This window comes from Cygnus atratus, chromosome 2 (assembly GCF_013377495.2).
Source record: "Cygnus atratus isolate AKBS03 ecotype Queensland, Australia chromosome 2, CAtr_DNAZoo_HiC_assembly, whole genome shotgun sequence".
NCBI lineage: Eukaryota > Metazoa > Chordata > Aves > Anseriformes > Anatidae > Cygnus > Cygnus atratus.
The window spans coordinates 44,661,098-44,683,920 of NC_066363.1; the positions used below are offsets into that span (position 1 = coordinate 44,661,098).

The window sequence follows — 22,823 nt, forward strand, 5'->3', positions numbered from 1 at the left end:
TTCTCTTTGGCACACAACCTTTCAGATCTACATTATGTCAGTGAACCTGAAGTAAGCCCTAAAAAGTGCCGTTGTCCCTCAGTAAAATGTTATCAGTGTTCAGAAGTAGAAGTTGTTTATGTGTCATGTATACACACATGTATGCAACCTATGTATATGTAAAAACATCAGGAGAGTGGGTTGGCTTTAGCCTCTTGTGTTTCCTCACTGAGAATACAGATTCTGGAGATAACGAGCACCGTCCACTCCAGAACCACAGGATCAGTTTTCCAGCTTGCAAATTTCTATCTCCCAAAAAAGCATTTCAGAGTCTTTCCATTGCTCTGATAAGAATAACTTGTCTACCAGGATGTGAAAATACTGGGACTGACAAAAGATGGAAAAAAAGTACAGTTGGCTTAGCTTTTCACCATTTAATTTTATTAATCTTTGTAAGCAAGCAGTCAAGAGTACAAAAGATACACAAGCTGTAGTTTGTACACACTTCCAAACGCTGTTCACTTCGCTGGCTCTCCATGGGACCTGTTCATTTCCAGGTGACAGGGTGTTACACCCGCTGATCAGGTTCTGACTCATGCTCGGGGCAGATTTAGGTGGGGTTACCAGCCCCACTGCTCCACCGCTCCTCCAGACGTAACCACCACAGCCAACGACAGCCAAGCTGGCCGTGTGTCAGCCATGGTTTTTTACTGTGACACTGAAAGGTGATCATGGTGCTGGCTGAGAAGAAGCTGCAAGCTACGGCGGTGCAGCTGGTTGGCTGAAGTTCAACAGTTTCAGCTTTCCCAGCTAAAACTGGTAGGAGACATAAGGCTGAGTTCTCATTCAGGTGGCTATCATACTGATACAGTAAAGGCATATACGGGGGAGAAGGGAGCACTGGTGAAGAAGGCAAACAGAAGGTGGTTCGTGGAGGAGAGAGATTTTTCCAGCAGACATTGGCTCTATCCAAGGAAGTCCAAATGATTTTTTAATAAATGTTCTTGTTCACTAGCTGCCAACCCAGCAAGTCTAAGGAGGCTGACTTCTGAGCATCTCACAACCAAATCAATACGGGGAATAGCTGAAGTTGGGATAGAAAACACCCAATATGCCACCGGAATTCATAATTCAATGTTTATTTGAATTTTGAGCGTACGCATCAGCACATAAGATTTCTTACATGCAAAACATCTGCGTGGAAGCTGCAACCCATAAAGACTCGTGGGCTTTAGCCAGTAACTGGTAGATGTTGAATACGGCAACCTCCCTTTTAGTTTACACTTTTTCATGCTGAAAATTTCAGTGCAAGAAACGGGTAGCCGTACCTTCAGAGAAGAAAAGATGAAGAGGGAAGCAATCCTGGAGAGGCTGGAAAAGGAGGAATGTATAAAAATGTTTGGCAGCGACTGTTTGTAGGATATTTGGGGGAATATGGTGGGTGAACACAGCTCCGTGTAGGTAGTGAACCTGGGCAAAAGGAGACTGTAGAAGGACAGAAGAGAAGTGGAGATGCTTTTTCTCTTTTTGCAGGTCCTGAACAGTACAACAATCCCTTCCTCCTGCCAGCTCCAAAGCCCTTCAGAAATGTTCCCCTCACAGCTTCACAGATCACGTCAAGGCAGTGTTAAGAGGAATCAATAAAAACACTGAGCAAATGGAAGAGATGGCAGATGACACAGGAGTCTTTTCTGAGGGTTTGATCAGAAGCCAGCTGAGGAATGCCAAAGCTACACAAAAGACAGAGAGAGGAAAGGAGCACTGCCCATGAAGGACTCCTGGAGCAGCAGGCAAAATTGTAATGGAAACGCCATGGAAAGGCTGGTGAAGGCACTAGAGCTGAGGGCAGCAGCTGTGACTGCAGCTACATGTTCCTGAACCCGCTACACAAAGGGAGTTCTGCTGGCCTACAGCTTGGCTCCTAATCCTCTTGGCTGGGAATGAAGGGCTTAAATTTTGGCGTACTCATGCTAATGCTTCAGGAGATCCAAGGCAGACAATTTTGATATGTACATGACAAGCTGGTACAGACTGCAACTGAGATCACAGAACACGGGAAATACAAGCCAGTAGGAGGAACTACAAGAAATGTTTCTGTTGAGGGTATTAGAGAAAAAAGACACTAAAAACACTACAGGTTTCTGGAGGTAACTGTGATACATTTAAATTAGGTTCTGTTACTGGAAAATCTGAAAAGATTTTGTTACACCTTCAAAGCAAATCTTAAGTGCTGTAACAGAGGCATCCTGATATCTCTGTAGTACCAAAAATATAGCTCAGCTTTAACATGGGCTTGACAGTCCTGAGGGATGTTGGCAATTTATTACAACTTTATGTGGCAGGGCTCAATCAGTTTGGAATAGCAATAAAAACAATTCTATCCCAGCTGTGCTGTTCCCCTCAGTCTGTGTGATTACCCAGCGTTTGTTCCAGTTTCAGAAACTGGACTGTTCAGGGGATTTGTGTCAGCACTACACAAGAACAGGCACCATGTTCTCTTCTCCCACAATTTTTACTGACTCACTCTTCAATTTTATCTTAAACAACTGCCATCATTGATCAAATTTATCCCCATCTGATTTTACTGGTTAGCACAGAGTTAATGGACAAAAATTCATACATACCTGACAAGAAGAGGCTATTTAAACCTTAACAAGCAAAGTGGCATAGCTGCCCATGCTTTATCAGCCTCGCACTGGACAAACTAGTTTTACAGAAACAACTGCCAAAATATTTCTGAACTGCACTCCAGTTCACCATATCACAGATCCCTGAGTGCCTTTTGTCTCCTTTATTTATGCTTCTGGTCTTTTCAGGACTTGTTGCCTGTCTTAATCTCTCCCTATGTTTTTCAACAATAAAGTCCTACAGAACTTCATAGCGTGAAAGATTCTTCTTTCAGTCTTTAGTAAAGTTCATTCATTCTGGAGTAAATACATATTCCACATGACTGATGTCCTTCCGATTACGTGACACGATACACACGTAAACAAGGAAGAGAAGACACAACAATGCCGTAGCTGTGAGGATGATGAGGAGGCCAGCAAACAAAGGAGGTTTCAGAGGTAACTGGATCATCTTGCTTTCTGCTGGAATCATGTTTGTGAGGCTTAGCATGTAACCAAGTGACCAGGTTATGCTGCTGTTACCAACCTGAAATACAGATAAGAGTCCTATTCCCGTGAAGTTTACATTCAGATAAAAGAGGTTCCAAAAGCTGAGCGGCTGATGCTGGCAACTGTCTTCTAAGTTATCAGGTAAAAAAAATAGTGGAATGTATGAAGAAATATAGAACCATTTTATATTAGCATTTTCTGGAACTGAAAAAAAGTAATGATAGCTGGGCGAAAGAAATGAGACACAGGTATGAGATAGACTGGTGCAAGCATGTGTGATACATAAGCAGGCCTCCAATTATGGGATTTTCTGTGCATGAGACACATTTTAAAAAATCAGCACTATTGTGTTAATTCCTAGAACTAGCAGCCACCTTAGCCAAATCCTAGAATGTTATTTAAAAAAATAAAAATAATAATAAAAGAATCCAACTGACATGGACAAAGAGGAGGCCAGGGTAAAGTTAATGTCTTTAATGAACTGTTTTAACCAGTCAGCTACTGGTTGTAGGAGACCATAAGGGCCTATAACGGTAGGCCATTTCTGTAGTTGCGTGTATCCTAATACCTTTTGTTTAACTGATACTGAGAAACCTACAGCAACAGGAACTAAAATACGACTGAGAAAAGCAGTAAGATGGACTGAGGTAATTCCTCATTGCTAAGAGAGTGGAAAAAACTCTCATTATGGGGTTCGGAACTTCTGCAAATCATCTAGTTCTAGATTTGGCCCAGAACTTAGCATTGGTTAAGGTTCTTTGATGATTTGTGTTCACTAACTAAAAGCAAATATGCTTTTAGCAAAGACCAAAAAGCTCTCCACACTTCTCAATATATACTCTTAGAGGCAAGTACTTTACCATCTCTGGGATATCTTAGTTTTAATCTTACTATTTTCAGTTCTTTGAGGGGCAGCTCTGATTAAGAGGATGCAGTCTTGCCTCTTGGAGATTCATGATTTCCATTGTGCAAATTGTAGGTAACAGAAGCGTTCATTTCAGATAAGCCCTTTGGGTTTTCATTTTGCTCAGTATTTTTATAGTCTTGGCAAAATACAGCAAAATATTTCTGTGTTTGGCTGCTCCCATCTGCTGGGGGGCAACAAAAGATACGTACAAAAGGTTACAAATCCACCCCTCTCCAAGTCCAGATTAAGATCCCAAAGTAAGCTCTGCTGATTTCCTGGCAGAAGGGCTAAACGTTGAACACCCCTCCAGAGCTGCTAATGGAGGACAAAATAAGTCTAGATAATCCTGTTTAATTCTTCAGTACACCAGTAATAGAGTATGACTGTTCAGAAAGCACTGCTTACAATTTCTCGGTAACAGCTTGTCAGCATAGCCTGCATTTAAGAACCTCCCACGCGAAGATCCACAACCATTCATTTGTTGTTTTTGCGTGCAAGTGCTGAAGCATCTCCAGACTGTACGGAGATCAAGAGACAGCCTGGGAGAAGGTTTTACAATAATGCTCTGCACAGTAGCGGAGAGCAAAGGATGGAGTCACAGAGCACTGCAGAGACCACATTTCCTGATGTAACAGCCAAATTTACACAGTGGCCACGCCTTCTGATTTGGGAGCAAGGATTTCTTAGCGGTAGCTTTAAAATGGATATATACTACTTCACAACAAATACTTTGGTTTTTAGAAGGAAAATTGGAGGTCAGGGAAGAGAGAAGTGCGGGTATTACACCAACATTGTTGTAACCTTTCTGTCTGTCAAATACCAGCCAGCATCCCACCAATATACATAGTTATTCCAGAGAACCAGATGGATGTGCCACCTGAGGATGCTAACTGCCCTAGTGGCTTCATCCCCCCCCAGCAACTACAAACCAGCTCTGCCCATCTGCCCAGGGCTCTGCCGGCTGACAGAAAAATGGGAGTTCTCCTGTTCAGCTCGGCAGGGTTAGCTCACTGACCTTGACTGGAGAGGTGTTTCAGGCCTTGAGCAAGCCAGTACTTCAACAAACTGGGGCAAGGTTGAAAACAGTATTATTTGACCCATTCTTAAAGCTTTTTAAAAGAATCTAGCCAGCATCACCAAGTAATGTTGCAACCTCTGGAACCAAGATGAAATTGGTACTGAGGCTTGAGAAGTGGCTTTGTTTTATGCCAAACATTTGCCAACCACTTAAAAAGGCTGTTTATAACCATTATATTTTTGTAGCTGCTGCATCTTCGGTCTTCTTCTAAACATTTTTAGATTAAAGTAACCATAAGAGGACATGATTATTACTCACCTCCTTTTGAAAATGTATCTGTGGCCAATTTCCTTCATCAAAGTTGTAGCCATGTACAAGCAAGTAATAAATGAAATTGGCTGAAAAACAGTAGGATCTAGCATATGTTTCTTCAAATTTAGGAAGCATAAACTGGAGCTGAAAGTAAAAGTTTTTTTTTTAAATATGCAAATTGTGGAACACAAATACTTTTGGGTTTTTATAAATAAAAATACTTTGTATTCTAACTAAAATGTATTTGCATTTTTCAGAAACAGCAAGCATAACTGTGGACAACTAGACATAGAGATTTAGTGTGAAAAGACCCTGACAGTGACATAGCTTATGTGGTGAAAAAATAAAATAGAATAAAATAAACATAAAACTGCAGATAAAAGATTGAGGATGTTATGGTTCCTAAATTTTCCGTGTCATCTTTACAGCATGGTTAAAACTGTGGTAGTAAACCGCAGCCACAAATCTCTTAAAGAGGATCACAGACGGAGTGCACCTTGCATGTGGCAGTCAGCTATCAAGCTGTGATGGTGGTAAATTACAGTAGGAAATGCTAGCAACAAAATGAATGCAAACAAGGAGCCAGTTTGGTGATCTGAGGTACTTTCCTTCAATTTTAAAATAGGTCTATCAATTTACTCTAGGTTAAAAAAAAAATAAAATAAAGGCTGTGTCTTTTCCTCATAGGAACTCTGTGGGGATGATAATGAAAAATCAATTTGCCTTCCACCAGAACAAGTTCTTCACAGCCAGCATTAACTCCCGTTTAGCTCAAGTTCCAACTACAGTGCATCAGCTCTGTGGTACTGTGCGCTTGCTGATAATGTAGGATACAGTTGTTAGCTGCTAAGTGCTTTGAATATATAGCGATAACGGTGATAATGTGCGTGATTGAAATGTGTTGCTAATGAATGTCTAGCTAAGTTTTGTTTTGAAGTTTAAGCTGGCCTGTTCTGTCAGCCTTCTAAATGCTTCTATCACAGCAATCTCCAATTCCCCAAAACGCATAAATTTACACCTAAGTACATATTCAGCTGCAGCACCCCTTACTTCCTCAGAGACATCTCAGCTGTACGAAGCTTAGAGATCAAAACAGGAAAATGCATGCACTGTTTGGCCATGTTTCACTACAGCCCAGAAACTCAGCTTAGAGTCACGGCGAATGAAATTTTCAAACCTTGTCCAAACTTTAAGCATACCAGAAATACTACATGGTTTGAAACATAGTGGGAAAACAAATGTTAATGTTGCTATAGACCTGAAAGGTTTTGAATACTTGTCCGGTCCATTTTCTTTTTATCTCTCTTCTACAGATACAAAAAATAAAAAAATAAAAACACGTACCTGGGTCCAGTTTTGTGAACAGAAAAACCACATACTTGTATTGAAGTCAGCTAGAGAAAAATGGTCAGATAAATTCAAAGCATTAATTGTATAGTAGAATCCTGAGAAAGCCTATGGAAAAGGAGTAGATGAAAGGCCTGTTACTTTCAGAACTACAGAAATCAAAAGCAAGAAAGCTCAAAAAAGAAATGCTTGTTTGCAAACCTACCACAAAATTCCCTTTAACTTTTGGCTGATAGATTCTATCAAATGGACAGTCTTCTCGGTTCCTGCAAGCGGTGAAGTTGAACAATAATGAAACCATCTCCTGGCACAGACCTGGGTCTCCTGTTCCATGGAAGCTCACGGACTGGTTTGGGTAATAATTTGCTGGTCTCAGACACTGTGTGCAGAGGCTGCCGCAGAAGTACTTCACTGTTAACGCAGTCTCGTAATTCCGAGGGTAACATGGATTATCCACGGTGGAGCTGGTGCTTGATTTCTGAAGAAAAACAATAAGGGCAACTCAAAAGCAAGAAAGACCTAATGGGACAGTAGCTACAGGAATCTTTTAACCCACATATGCACATATTCTTGTTCTCTTCTCTGTCATGACTGATCCATACAATGTTACTGAATATCGTAATTCATAGAAACTCCTTTCTCAAAAAAATCATTGGCAAGATCAGCAAAACACCTACAGGACTTGTTGGGTCTTTTTGTTAAATGATACAAAACTCAAACCAGTTTTTAACAAATTCAAAGAGCTTTGAAACCTAAGTGCATTTGTCCACAACTAAGCACCACGGAGCTTTTACTGGGGTCCCTGAACTTCACCAACGGGAAGAGAATACAAGCCTTAAAACCTTCTCGAACAATTACCAAACAGCTGCAAGAGCATCACAGCAAGGGGTCTTCAACAGACCTGGAGCAACAATGCTAAAAGCCTTTTCTCAGCTTCATCTCTCCCATAGCACTGGAAACTGTGAGTGTAGACATTGTAGTTGTAACCGTATAACTTCACTTGCAAGGTGCTATTGAAGTTCTCCTGAGAGACCTCCGGGATAAACGAAATTTGAGTGGAAGCTCCTCCAAGATCCAGGGCACCCATCGTCTCTTTTCTGTATGGATGAACCCATGTCCTCCAAAGGTTTCTCTACATGTAAAAAGAAAAGAAAAGCTAATTAGAAATATCATCTGCTTGTTCTCCCTTCAAGCTTTTCTACTTCTCACTTAACTATTTTAGATTCCCCCCACCCTTTGTCCTTCGCCCTTTCTGAAAAATCCTAGCTCTGTGTTTTTTTTTAAATATGAGGGATGTACTTTCACAGAGTAAAAGGAGGTTGAAAGATGGAAAAAGAGGACAGCACAATAATCAAAGCACTAGCCAGATCGGTATCAGTAGCAGAATGGAGGAAATTGAAGTCTGGTTAACCATGAGATCTTGAAAAAATCTGGATGGAACTAGCATGAAGATTTGCTTGTTTCAAGGCAAGAGGAATTATTAAAGGAATAAAACACTAAAAGATCACACAGGAAAAGAGAATGAAAATAGGGGGAAAAGAGCAGTAAAGTCAAACAAAATCTTCATCAAAGTCAAAGGAACGAGAACCCCTAATCTGCACATTTCCTTCACTGAAACTGCAGTGGCAATAAATCTCATCCATTCACAGCTGGTGCTTCTCCCTATCACCCAAAACGTTCCCCAGATTATTTATTTGATCCACACAGTCACAGAGCAGAATGTATTTTTGTATCATTATCTATCTCCATATTTACTCTAGTATTATTACTGAGGATGATATGTATGTAGAAGAAGGGAAAAGAAACTTTATGGGCTAGCAAACATGCTTATGAGAAAAACCTACAGCAAAAGGTTCCCTTTAACAGCCCCCAGCAGAATTCCACTCTTAGCCCCACTCTTCACACCATTCTTGTCACAAGAATGGTGAAAAGCTTCTCTCTCCTGCTTGTGATATTCCGTGCTTAGGACTTCACACCACTCACTACACTAAACTGGCTTCACAGCACCTCGCAGTCCCTTCAGAAGTCCTTATGGATCTGCCCTACGGAATTTGAAACTTCCATTATTAAAATTCAGGTGGTGGAAGAGTGGCACCACCCTGAAATTCATGAAGCCATCATTGTTGCATGAAATGAGGAAAGCTGTGCCAGAACACGTGATTCTAATATAATCTCTCTTAACTTCGTGGGAACCAACAGCACATTCATTGCCAGGTATCCCCTGGATCACCGACATCCAATTCCTGCTTATCAATTGCTGTGATTGAACAGCAACCGTTCTGCCCAGACAGTGAACAACAATGGTCTGGTTGAACTTTCTGTCAACCTAGCAAGACTATCTGGAAGAAGTGCAGTATGCTAAGAGCGGCACACAACTGCCATAAACACAGACAAGCAGTTGGTGGTCATCTTGGGACTGTTTTTACTGGGAATGAAAAAATTCCCAGAGAAAATACTGTCTGCCGTGGAGCACCTGCCTGACACTGTTATGAGTTCAAGGAGCAGTGCAAGGATCTTCACACTGGTAACACTGCACGAAACAGAAGGACCCGCTGACTGACCTTTGCTCCCAAGTCTAGCTGTGACAGTTGGCGACACAGCCTGCTGCTTTTCAGCAGCACTGGAATGACCTCCATCAGCGATTTCTGTCTCAGCTGAGGCATATTTGGCCACGTAAACTTTGCTGCTTAAGACAAATGTCTTGTCTATTTAAGACAAATGCACTAAAATTGCCAAACAGTTTGGAGGTTCCTAAAGCTGCACAGACCCTTCACCAGCCGAACTGCAGACAGCGACCACCTGAAGAAGTACGTCACAGAAAAGCAGGTGGAAACATCTTTAATTGGCACCGCTGTCACGACAGTCTACACCTGCCACATTTTAACACACCAACGCATTTAAGAGCAATGCCACTTCTCTTCTGTGTGAGGCACCTTAAAGTCATTTACGGAAGAGCCCTGTTTTGTGGGTCAACAATTTTACCTTTATCACATCCCTGTCACATCGTATCCTTTCATTTATGTTTGCTTTGTTCAATTACTGCCACGACAAGACCATGTTAGATGTTACAGTGTGAAATTACAGTTATAGCTCTCATGTTTCAACAGGCATCTCCTCTCTTTATACACATGAAACTATAAATGAAACTTTTCATTTATAACAAAGACAACAGTGAAAAGAAAAGCATGCATTTTTTTCCACACACCTCTAAGAAATTGCCCATTAAATAGTTGGCTGTTATCCATCCATACACCCCTTCCTCTGTTCCAGTTATGATTTGCGCACCCCTAAATTCAAAAGGTTGTGCTCTGAAGTAGTTCTGAATGCTTGCAAGGACTTCGTTGGCTGCTGTTTCATTTTGCAACCTAAGCAATTCACAAAACACGAGACACTGAGCATCTGGAAAGGCAATTCCATGTTTATTCTTCACTAACTAGAAATTCAAGAAAACTCTAACAAAAGATTGACATTGTTTTAGCCTAAAGGGGAAGCTTACTGTAGGGAACAGCCAGGTACCCAGCATCACTGCAGCAGGCAACTCGCCCACTATGTACAAACTTCACTCTTTATCATACCAGCTCATGGGTATTTTGTTTCTTACACGCACTTTTTAGTGAACTGAGTGCTTACAGGACAGCTGCTGGCTAGAACAGTCCTAAGTTTTTCTTCCCTCTCTGTTCAGTCACAGACCAAACATATGAAAAACAGTTTGTACCATGGCTCAAACCACAGAGAGACCCCAAAAGTCCCATTACACAGCATTCACACTAAGAAAGCTCTGCAGTGTGTAGCTTTAATCTGCTTTTGCTGCCCTCAGATAGGCACAGACATCATAACGCTGGATTTTAAGATAGCTTTGGAAGAGAAAATTAAACGCTTGCCTTCTCCAGAGTAAAGCAAGCATTTCTTTTCAATATGGTACAGCAGAGGACTTTCATACAGCCCTCCTTTCCCTATCAAGAAAGTTAATTGAATTCAATTGGCTGGGCTCCATTTCCTTTCAAAAGACCAACTTCCAGTGGACAGAAATGTGCCCAGTACATTTTTCACATTCTTTTTGCACAGACTGCTATGCTAGGACGCATGCAGGGGAGTTCAGGTTTGCACTGTACCTCAGCAGTCTCATGCCAGCCGTAGCCCCCAGATAAACAGAAGTGTTTTTATGTAGATGAACTGGGATTCTCTGCTTGACTTTATTCAGACAGTCATCAAGGGGTTTGGCAAGGGCTCCTGGGTTATTCTCATAGCTGGATATACCAGGGCCTAAAAGAGAACAAGTAGATTGATTGCATTCTGCTTTGCCAACTCCAAATTAGCCTAATTATGCAAACAGTTGTTATGAGAAAGAGGCTCCACCTCTCCTCCTGTAGTTGTAAACAAGGACAGGGTGGCTGAAAACTACGGCTGCTTAAGGAATAAACAGTGTAGTGACTGGCTCCGCTGTGTGAGACAGAGAAGCCATCTGAAACTGCTGGCAGTTTTTATATATACATATATCTATATATATAAACACACACACATATAATATATATATATATGGTATATACAACTATGTAAGTATAGCCATCTAATGCCATACTGGCAATAGTGCTACATTCATGAGGAAAATAGGCTTACTTATGGCAGATGTTCTAGAAACTAAGATGTCTAATGAACGTGAAATTCCCCTGATCTGCCAAAATAGAGGAAATCCCTCCTTCCACAACCTAAGACAAAGATTTCCTAACCTGTTTTGCCGCAATTGTTGTGGGAACCACAGCATCTCTACAGCTCATTGCTCTCAACTGACAATAAGATAAAGGGGCTTCTGCAGGGAATTGCTGGTGAAATTCCCAGATGCACACAAATGGCTCTCGAACTCACAGAGGTACAAGTCTAGGTTGGTGCTTGGTATTTCACAGCCCTCCCAATTTCCACAGCCTTATAATATCCGCAGTGAGTCACACTGTGCTGCGCAAGGCGTCACTACTTGAACGATTAACATCAAAGGCTTTCCTCCATTGCTCAACGCTCCAAGGACCAGCAGGACCTCAACTTGTTCAGGCTTAACTTGGGTGTGAATGACAACATTCCTTACTAAAATTCCCCAGCCGAGGAAGCGGCGCACAGAGAAATCCAGGCATTCCCACGGAGCCACTGCCCCATGGAGAACAACCCTGCCAGAGCCCCATCCAGTTCTCTTGCCACAGCCACCTCTCCCACCAGCCCGACCCCAAGCTAAGCAGAGGGCAGCTCTCAGAGAGTTAAATGAGGAACCATTTCTGTTCAGCCACATATGCCCCTGCATTGGTAAAGAAGAAAATAAAGGAAAAAATAAAAAAGGAGACTTTACAGCCTCCACTTTCCACCACTTCTCCTTCCACGGTATGAACTTACACACAACCACTACCACGTCTTCATTAGATATTCCAGCCCTGGTTTGGAATAAGACTTTCTAAAAGTTTCAAGTCTAGCACAGGCAGGCCTCAAGCTGGAAAAAAAAGCTGTCATCAGAGGAAAACTCAGCAGCAGCTGCTGTCCCACTCCCTCAGCAGCTGCTGTCGTCTAACAGCCCCCAAACACCCCCTTGGTGGCAGCAGCCTCAGTCTCTCAGTGTTCAGGAACAGGCAGAGCAGGACACAGCGCTGTGACCATTTGTTCTGGGAGGTGCTTGCTTTGCTGATGCTTAGGGCCTGACCAGGACAGACTAACTGCACTACAACTAAAGGGTTTTCATTTGAGGCTGGCTTGAACAGACAAGGCAGAGGTACCTAACAAAGGCAGAAATTAAATCATAAAAATGTTACGGAGGTTACAAATTAGTTGATAATTTGACTTCGAAGTTCAGTAGGTACACGACAATCTGCCTCTTGGTAGGCCCAGAACCACCCCCCAGTTTAAGGGCCTTAGGCTGTGGTCAGAGGGTCACTGAAGAAACGTGAGCAGATAGATTTGTCACCGTCCCTCACAGCTCTGCTGGGAGCCTGCCCCACGAACCCTCTGCCTGCTCCGGTGCAGAGCCACCCAAGCCTGGAGCGGTGAGAGATGCTGATGTGTTACCCTGGATGAGGAGAAGTACTTTGTTCGACTGTGGTTAAGGCCCCTCTGGACCTGAACAGTTCACAGCGATTTGGACTCCTCTGTTTTGCAATTTTTTGTTTTCCCCTCAAGGTAAAAACAAAACCTAAAGCAATTAAAGCAAATTCACAAAGTACTCCTCTGTCATTTTTAGAGGAGAACAGTAACTCAGTTTCTCTGTGCATCCTTCTCACACCGGTATCCCTTGAGGCAACACCTCAGCAGGCTAGCTGCCACTCCCCTGCAGCCTGTGAGGACACACCATCAGGCACGTGACAGCACATTTCTTTTGTGCACATTACATTTGTTTTCCTTTCCTTGCTCTAAAATTGCTAAGAATGTCCACACGTGCTTAACGCTGATGATAGAAATGTTGGCAGTGTCAAGAAACCATTTGCTCCTACTCATCCCCCAGCTACTTATGGACCTCCAGAGCTGCATCTCAAACAGCCATCTCCAAACACAAACCAGGATGCAGGATATTACATGATCATGACTGAGAGAGAAGGGAAAAATTCTCCTCAAGTGCCACAGTTATTATCAGAGATCAACAATACTTGCACTGAGACTTTATGGGACCAGATGAGATGCCCAGCAAGATCATGGAGCAGATTCTCCTGGAAACTATGCTAAGGCACATGGAAAATAAAGAGGTGATTGCTGACAGCCAACCTGGCTTCACTAATGGCAGATTGTGCCTGACCCATCTGGGGCCTTCTACGATGGGGTAACAGCACTGGTGGATAGGGGAAGAGCAACTGGTATCATCTGCCTGGACTTGTGCAAGGCATTTGACACTGTCCCCCATGACATCCTTGTCTCTAAATTGGAGGGACAGGGATTTGATGCATGGACCACTTGGGGGGTAAGGAATTGGCTGGATGTGTTGCTGAAGCTGACTAAGAGCTTTGAAAGTTATTATGAAGTAATCCACAACAAACTGTTAAAGCAGATACTTAACGATACTGGAGTCTAAGCAAAAGTCAGTACAGCTTAGCTTCCTCTCTCTGAAAGGAATCAGTGCAAAACGTCAGGCAAAAGACAAGGCAGGTAGCCAGTGGTACTTGCCATGGGACACCTTCTAGCACTGCACAACTACAGGTCTTCCTGAGTCAAAGGCCCACCTACATATGGATATTTGACACAGCTACGACATCCTGTTAGAAACAGTTCTGCAATGGAGCTATTTTACTCGGTAATTTCATTAGATGCTTCCTAGCTTTCTAGTCTCTGTAGCTCTAGGACAAGCTCCTCCTGTTCAGCTCCTGCGTGCCTTCCATAAACCCCCTCAGCTGCCTCTTTCAAAGTAATCACTGAGTAATTCCAGATAAACTGCACGAGCCTTGTTTCTCTAGGAAACCTGACTCAAACAGCAAAGGTTTCTTTAAACACCGCTAACACTGCTGGAAAATAAAAGCTAATTTGTCAGACTTCAATAGCATAGCTGGCATCCATTTTTACCCCATCAAAATTCATGGCAAACATCTAACCAGGGATAATTCCCCATTCTTCTCAAAGACTTTTTATTCCAAGCTATTTTAAATATATTTTATACTTTTCTTTTAAAAGAAATTATTCCAGTGCACAAGGTCGAAGCATTAACACGGCCTGACTCTCTGTAAAACAAATTCTGTCTGCACCAATCACGTGCTGCAGTGGAGTAAACCACGTTTGGCTATAATTTCCTCTCTCTGTTGGAAATTAGAGCACCCTACTGTATCAACAGGAGGACTGATGCTGTACAAGAGAGCGATATAGATACAGTTGTAACAGTTCTTGCTCCCCAGCACTGAAAAGGGAACACAGTAGAAAACAAAACAAAACAGAAAACAGTATAAGTTTTCAGCTAACCTTTTCTTGGAGGCTAGAAAGAAACAAGGAACTGCAGTCTGAGCATACCTTTCACACTGCACTTGAAGGTTTGGCTCACTACTCCCGTGTTGTTTTCTTTTTCTGCTGGCCATTCATAGACATAGACTGTAGTCCGTGAGGATCCAGCATCAAGAACTATTCCGTACTGAGGAGAAAAAATAACAGATTAAGAGACAAACGGTGACACCGTAAAGGCCTGTATGCAGCTGTACTTTGCATCATCAAACCCTTTAGGAAGTGCAGGCACACTCTTGTAAATATTTAGAGTAAATATTTAAGTAAATATTTACCTGACTAGTGTCAGGTGGTTAGGCAGAAATCCATCAGATAAGCAAAACAAAGGGTGTAACACAAAGAGCTTGCTATATGTCCTCAATCATGAATTCACTGGAAATGGAGAGTGCTCATCTCCTTTCCGCATCAGGTTCAAAATCCACACAGACACATTTATAGCACTGTGTTAAGACCCAATTTTGCAGCAAATTGCTTTCCCATTATCCCAACTACACTCACTGGACAAGGAAGGGTTTGATACCTAAGCACAGGCTTTAGATTCAAGGATGCCCCAGGGATCCATAAAGTCATGAGCAAAGAGGTAAAAATGTGTAATAGCCCACAGGAAGATTGATGAAACAAGCCTGGTTCTTTTCTAATTTTGCCATAAAGCTTTTCCTTTGAGTGGCTTAGGCAGCCACGCGAGTCTAGCTCTGAAAATAGCCTGTGCCAGAGTGCGAGACAACAAGGGAGGGAAAGAGAATCAGTATTACCCCACTTTTATTTATGAAGTAAATGAAAAATATTACCATGACCTGCCCAAAGCCACTGGGCACTCTGCAGGATTAAAGTACGGGCTTCTCCATCTCATTCCACTGCCCACCAGATCAGCCTTACCCTCTTCCCCACCTTTTGTGGCAGCAGAAAACTGTGGCAACCAGGCAGGCAAAGGGCATGAAGGAAAGCTGGTGAGGCTGCACCTGCAATATTGTGTCCAGTTCTAGACCTCCAGGTACAAGAGAGAACTGGACGTACTGGGGAGAGTCTAGCGTGGGGCTAACAAGGTGATGAAAGGACCTGAGCACCCCTCCTCTGAGAGAGCTGGGACTGTTCAGGCTGGAGAAGAGGCGGCTCAGGGGGGATCTCATCAATGCGCGTAAATACCTGAAGGGATTTTGCAAAGAAGATGGAGCCAGGCTCTTTTTGGTGGTGCCCAGTGCCAGGATGAGAGGCAGTGGGCACAAACTGAATGCAGAAGGTTCCCTCTGAACACCAGGCAGCACTTCTGTGCTGTGCGGGTGATGGGGCACAGGCTGCCCAGTCTCCCTCCTTAGATCTCCAAAATCTGCCTGGACGTGCCCTGGGCAACCTGCACTGGGTGGCCTCGCTTGAGCAAGGAGCTGGGCCAGGTGGCCTCCAGAGGTCCCTTCCCACCCCAGCCTTCTGGGATTTTGTGAAAGTAAACTGCAATTTCGTTTATCCTCTTTTGGATCCCCCAAAGGAGGTTCAGCTGTCCCCCTCTTCCAAAACCATCTAACTGGTAGGAAGTACACATTAATAGGGCTCATTTCTTAGTCAGCATTTTTTCTTTTAAAAAAAAAAAAAACAAAAAAAAAAACAGAAGGAGCTGAACAATACTGCAAAATGAGAGCCTCCATCTGGCTGCAAAGCAGTATCAGCAGCTGCAGCAGCAGCCCAATCCATTTCATCACACTGCCTCCCTGGAGAGCCTCAGGTCTGACCGAGGAAGATCGCTGCTTCAGGTGGCAGACCGTTCAGCCTCTGCACCTCATTAGTTCCCAGCTTCCCACTGTAATCCTACAAACTCACGGCCCTCAAAGAATTACCACTAATATCAGTCTGTCTCCCAGAGGGCTGTTAGATAATGAAAATTTCACTCATATTTACCCAGCTGGTATTTAACTTGATCAACTACAAGGCGAAAGGTTCCACAGCCACTATCAATCCGCTAGGCCGTCACGCTCCGTTCAAGCACCATTTCAGCAAAGACACTTGAAGTGTGTTCCCCCTCCTCAAAAGACAGATGAGCACTCTGCAGACACATCGTGCAGTAATGGTAGATTTACTCAAGGGCTATTAATTAAATCTAGTCTCAGTCAGCTCCAAGTGTCAACCAGAAGCTTTTAACTTGGCTATTTTTAGTGCTAACTATCAAGCCCAAGGAGAGCTGGAAAGTAATATTTTTACCTCAGCTAACCGTGAGGCTTTTTGACCCATTTCCATCCTCCTGCTTCAGGATTTACCTGCATTTCCCATCCTGCTTCCTGAAAGTAACAAAATTACATCCCAAAGAGCAGTGGTACAATTATCTGAACCAATGTGTAGCTAGCATTTTCTGCTCCTCCTCCCATTTTTCCTACATTTTTCCTCTTGTTTCCTTTAAAAAAATATATACTCCTTTTTGAAAGGGACTCCAGGGGCTATTTCATAATCCTATGAACCCTGCACGCACTTACCAGAAGCTAAATAAAACGCCAGGTAACAATAAACCAGACTTTGTCTCTACAGGTGCACTCACGTATCTTTTTTAGCTGCAGCGGGCTCGCTGAAGAGACAACTACCACCTACCCTACCGTTTGTCCTTCCCTTGCAAGAGGGTGCCCCTCAGTCCCCTCGCAAAACGACCTGTGTGAGCACTTCTGTGCTGCCTCACAAGCAGTTTTAGGCTCTTCACTCAACCAGCCTAGCTGTGGCCAAAACAGGTCAGGAATATTCACTTGAACAGCTCGGTCTGTACATCTTGAAGAAAAGTAACCTCAACAGGGAGGAGGAACAAGCCCCGGGATTTATCACCTTTTCAGCCTGACTTTTTCCTCGTTAGGGCTCACAAAGCACCAGTAGACAAGCAGATTATTTTTTCAGCTGGTACAAAGGCTCATTACATTTAGAGCTAGCATTGTTTACAATTCTGGACTTCTTCACCAACCATGTCACCGAGGAAAAATTATCTTTTATGCCACAACGGAATGAATCTGGATGCTCTCAACATGCATCCTGGAAAAGACCTGTTACGCCACAGATAACGCAAACTCTAATTATACTTCAGTACCTGTTATGGTTTCACAAAGAAGTGCCAGAAGCAGAAGGACGAGGCCATTTACAAAAAGAAAGTCCGTTTTCATCACGTTACTGCCATATTAAATTTTAATCAACCACAGACTTCAGGACACTACCATTTCCAGGCTCCATAATACCAGGTAAGTACTGGAGGGTTTCACACTGCCATACCAAGGTCCTCCTTGCTCCTAAAGATTTACTTCTTGCAAGTGTTCATCGTTCACTGAGGACTACTTGGTGTCTCAGGAATGAAACATATGGCCCTCCATATCAACTGCAATTTTCCACACAGGCAGGCTTACAGCCCATCTAAACCAGCTCCAGATAGTCCAGGTGGGTCTCACCTGGACTAGAGGAGCAAGGTGGACATTTTTGTCACTCTGAATGTGAAACTGAACCAGCGACAAACACAAGTGATGTACAGGTTGTCTTTTAGTTGGTGTCATCAGCCTACATATCAGTCCGGTCTTGCCTGGCAAACTGTGAGGATGTAAGACTGCTCCAAGCAGAGATCTGGGACACAAAAGGGAGTAAACTTGAGGCACTGTGTCCTCATGCAAGATCCCAGCACACACACTCTGCCACACCACACAAACACATAAAACTGGTTTCAGAATACAGATTTTAGGCAAAACAGAAATTATTCCAAACCAAAGGTATTCATAATTTCATGAAGTGTAGTGAGACATTAGCCTATCACTACGTGAACTAGCCACAAACACAAACGCAGAGGGAAAGGCAGAAAGGCCTTCCAAGAAGGATCTGACGAATTGTACATGCTGGTAGCTATTGTCCAGACTGCAGGGCTTCTTTAGAAGGCCAGTTTCTATAGCTTTGTCCAGTTTTCTCTCACTGAAGAACCTGCAGCACAAGGCAAAGCCTGAACCTACTTCTCAGATTCTTTCCGTTTGTCTCTTTCAGTTTGCTCTGCCCCTCCTCATGAAGCTACTTTGCTTCTGTCAATAGCCAGCAAGTCCCAACGTGTGGTAAATCAGAAAATGCACACTTACAGCCTGAATGCTTTATGATCCTCAGGAGTGGTTTGCAATGATTTCAGCACAACCTTCCTCTCAAGCTGTGCTTGAGAGCAGAATTTCAACTCCAGGATATACTTGAAATAACTTCAAAATTATTTTGAAATTACTTCCAATCTCAGACAAAAAAAAAAGCAGTGGCATTTTTTTGTGTTTGTCCTTTCAGTCTTGGAGAAGACTTTGTGTGATAGGCATCACAGACACTGAACCAAGGAATGCTTTTCCTGCTTTGCAAGTGACTTACTCTGTCATCTTGGCCAATTCTCTTTTTATCTGAGCCTCAGTTTTCCCATGACAAAGATGTGATGAATCATTAATTTGTGGCTGTAAAGTCACTCGCATTACCCCATAAAATGCTATTTAGAAAGGAACATCATTAAATATCAATTCAAAACATTGTTCTCTGTCCTTACCTATTTTAAGGCTTACCTTAAGCCCTGGGGAGAGGATCTTTTGCTGATTTATCTGAATCACTGCAATAGCAATGACAAGAATTATGCTTAGAAGAAGGAACACTTGGGCAACAACACTTGGAGTTCTGGTGAGCATCCTGAAACAATAAAAAGGGAAACACTTAAGGAGTGTGAAAGGATCCAGTGACTGTGTATAAGACCTGAGGCCCTGAATCAATCAAGACTCCTCAAAAAATCTCATTTCATCAAACAGATTGTGCTACATAAAAATTCTTCCCAAGAACTGCTTGGTGCTTTGCTATCACTAACTTGCCATTGTCCAGAAGGGGCGTGTATATACGGTTGTACTCATGATGCCAGATTTCATCCTTAGCTGCCAGTCTGCTTGTCTCCCACCGTGCCAACATGTAGATGCAGGCTCTCCATCTCCCATTGCCTCAGGAGATGAGGGCAATGGGCAGGCTGGGGCTAGAGCACCCTCGTCCATCCCATGTACGCCTGTGACAGAGACACAGCCATGTAGACACAATGCTGGCGGCTGCTGAACGCAGATGACGGTTCCTGCCAGAGATGCAAGGTCATGGTCTATACTAGATACGGGCTGCTTTAGCAAGAAACTAGGAAGGTTTTAAGAACACTGAAGTAGGCAACTGTCTTCTAACTGCCAATGCGATCGTGAAGTAGGTTCGTGTGTATGTCTGTGCACATATTAATGTGGAGCCTATTATTATCTTCCTCTATTACTCAAAAAGTAAAAATACGCAGTTTAACTCAAAGATCTTGCCAGGATAAGTATTAAATCCACATAAATCTAAAGTGTAGTTACACTAGACCAACGTAAAGGTGACATGAAGCATGCACGCTGAAGATAAGGGTATCTATAACCTCTAGAAATGTTTTCCAGAATTCAAGTGCATTAGAGGTTTCCTGTTATTCCTATTCATCCTTTACTTTTGCATGTCCCTAGCCCGACAGCTCTTCACTCCAAAAGGCCTTCAAGTCTGAAAATCCCATATTGAAAATTCTTATGCTCCATGGGGATTGAGGAGGAAGCAAGTGGTAGGTGACAAGCATAGAAGTTTCAGAGGAACACAAAAAGGAGAACTTTGCTGCCTTGCTCATTGTCAGAAACCAGTTACTTTGGCATAGAAATATGAGGTTAGTCTGGCATGATCTATCCTAACTCCCATCTCCTAATTCTTTCATCCTGATGGTATTCTGGTGACTTTTCCGGACACAAAAGTGCCCAGATGTTCCAGCAACTGTCAGTTGCAGAGGACAGGAGGTCAGATGTGGTCTACAGTCCATGGCCAAATCACCCTGTGTCAGCCCATTGTACCTGCAGCACATCGTCTGTCTCCTTAGCTCCAACCAGAGCCAGAGGGATGAGGAAGGGCAGAACAAAATGCTTCTTCACACAGCTTCCATATTCTAAGCCCTGTTAGTTCTTCAGCCTGTGTTATCCATAATTGGAAGGTGACTGAAAGAGAACTTATCTACTTGCAACCTAATTTATACCATTCATTCCTGGATCAAAGCACTGACACTTAGTGATGGAAAAGGTAAGTCATTATCAAGGGGAAAAAAAGAAACTCAGGGCAAAGAAGTCTTTGAAAAACTAAAGAACTACTAAAGAGAGGAGCAATAATCATTATTATACTATTAACACTTGACAACACCCATGATGACTGCTGAAAGGTTTTCTGCTATATCCTTTTTATCAAAGGGACACTGAAATCTTGGCTTGCTGAAGTTCTCATGTGCCTTCCTCGTACTGGGATTCACCTTCATTAGACACATTTTCTCTTTTCAAAAACCTTTTCTGATAGGGAGCATATTGGGTAAAGGAGCTTAAGACATTCCTCGTACAATCTTGTCCCATTAGTAAATAGGACAATTTCATCAGAGAATAACATGTAAATTCCAACTTCAGCAATAGGCTTTGTGTCAGAAGGAGAACACCTTACACTCCATATCCTCCTGAAGTCACCACACAGGTGACACCTTACCATCCGAACTGCACAAGTCGGTGTAAGATTTCACATAACTGGGTCAGAAGTGCAGGGCTGCACCCAATTTTAGCTAGCCTCACCCAGGTCTCACACATCCTAGGCAACACAGTAATATTTATCGCATTCACTGAAATCTACAGAGGTACCAGAGGGGGTAGAAGAGAGGTGTAAGGCAAGTAACGCACTGGAGCTAACATCCCACGCTTGCTAGCAAAAAGCCAAATAAGATTTTCATTAAGTATCAAAACGCAGTTGAATTCCATTATTAAAACATTATCCTGAAGTAAGACAGAAACACAACTGTGTATTTTCCACAGCCAGTTAAGTATTGTGGACCACTCAGGTATACTGGAAGATCATTTTCTACGCTTCAGTTCAAGCAAAAGAAATGCCTGTCTGCAAAGGAAAGCTGACTAAACTTCTTCATGCCACCAACATTTTGAGTTTAACCAGTTAAATATACATCTGTACAAATGCCAGTGCATATTATATGTTGAGATTCCTTTCTCCAAGTTACCCGAAACATCAAACACTTATTTTAGGTACTAACCTGTTTGTTCATAGGGCGGATAGGCAAGCACGGTATCTTTCTTCACACAGTAACTGGAGATACACAGACATTAGCGTTTATTTAGAAGTGGTCTGCAGGTGAATGCTTTTCAAGCGATGCAAAAAAATGAACAAAACCACAGCATTTTGAAACCTGCTGTGAAACCTGCGAGAGAAGGTTTCACAGACCTGCCTTCAGAGGAGGAGGAGGAGAAAAGAAGTAAAACAAGCACACGGAGCCGAAAGGGAGAGGCCGAACCCGCTGAGCTTTCCCTCTGCTCACCGCCCCGGCTGAGAAAGCTTCGAGCACCGCTTGTGGTTTGCGACAAAGCGCCAAATTTCCCTCTTTGCACGGGAAAAGCCGAGGGAAGGACCCGAAGGGGAGAGCCCAAAGGGGGAATCCGCCCGCCATCTCCCTCCCCTCAGCAGGGCGGCCGCTGGGCGGGAAACCACCCCTCCGCCCGGCCCTCGCAGGGAAAGAAAAACAAATAAAATTAAATTTCCCTTTCCCCTCCAGCTACTGCTCTCTTTCCGGAAACCGATTTGGCCCTGCCTACAGAGCTCCGTGTCCCTAAACGTTCTTCGGCTCTGTCCCAGAGCAAAGGCAGGAGGAGTGTGCTGCCTAGAGGTGACGCTGTGGGTATCTCCCTCCCTCCTCTGTAGGAAACAAGTGTTTCCTCAGCAGGGCTTTTCTCAGCCCTCACAAACCAGCACCCCTACAGTTTCAAGGCTTCCTTTCCATTCGGGTTGAAACATATCAGCCCCCCTGGGTTTGTAGTCTTGGTGGATTCCTTACCAAACCTAGACTGGGCAGCAGGGTTAGCACGTACTCAGGTGCATGTGTAAAAGCAGTGTCACAAAGATGAGGCTCCCATCACTTGTCCGACCTGTGTGATCAGCTCCAGACAGGGATTGCACGACAGCCTACAGGATGGGTTTGCCAGAGACACAAGCTCTGGAATCAGAGCGAGATACCTTAACCACTTTGTCATCATTTGCCTATTCTTCTTGGATTCGGATTCACATAATGTAAAAAAAAATAAAAATGCACTTCTTCGATTTCTTTTCTCGTAATGATCTCGATGAATTACAGTATCTCTGATCTATGAATAAAGAAGGAAGAACAAGGAACCAG

At 43.2% G+C, this 22,823-nt stretch overlaps 2 protein-coding genes across 3 annotated transcripts in view; both read right to left on the reverse strand.

Moving 5' to 3' along the window:
• The window catches only part of RPL14 (ribosomal protein L14), a 70,361-nt gene that overhangs the window by 4,966 nt on the left and 42,572 nt on the right, over nucleotides 1–22,823 (reverse strand). The gene's annotated exons all lie outside the window — the stretch shown is intronic.
• ENTPD3 (ectonucleoside triphosphate diphosphohydrolase 3) lies at nucleotides 401–22,261 on the reverse strand. Of its 2 annotated transcripts, none has more exons than XM_035549882.2 (10): nucleotides 21,690–22,261; nucleotides 19,144–19,264; nucleotides 14,636–14,753; nucleotides 10,792–10,942; nucleotides 9,885–10,044; nucleotides 7,581–7,811; nucleotides 6,885–7,157; nucleotides 6,677–6,787; nucleotides 5,339–5,476; nucleotides 401–3,132 (listed from the first exon to the last, which is right to left on the reverse strand). In XM_035549882.2, exons 2-10 carry the CDS (start codon nucleotides 19,261–19,263, stop codon nucleotides 2,899–2,901), a joined length of 1,536 nt encoding a protein of 511 aa, XP_035405775.1. In that variant the 5' UTR covers nucleotide 19,264; nucleotides 21,690–22,261; the 3' UTR covers nucleotides 401–2,898. The 2 variants fall into 2 exon arrangements, with proteins under 2 accessions (XP_035405775.1, XP_035405776.1); XM_035549883.2 differs by having other exon boundaries at nucleotides 491–1,350; nucleotides 21,690–22,203.

Bases quoted from the DNA above. Each gene is read 5' to 3' on its own strand.
- ENTPD3 (XM_035549882.2), bottom strand. From the start codon at position 19,263: ATGCTCACCAGAACTCCAAGTGTTGTTGCCCAAGTGTTCCTTCTTCTA. The intron at 7,812-9,884 runs GTGTGTGGAAAA...TTTTACATGTAG, and splicing joins TAATGGGCAATTTCTTAGAG to AGAAACCTTTGGAGGACATG. The intron at 5,477-6,676 runs GTACGTGTTTTT...TTTTACTTTCAG, and splicing joins GTTCACAAAACTGGACCCAG to CTCCAGTTTATGCTTCCTAA.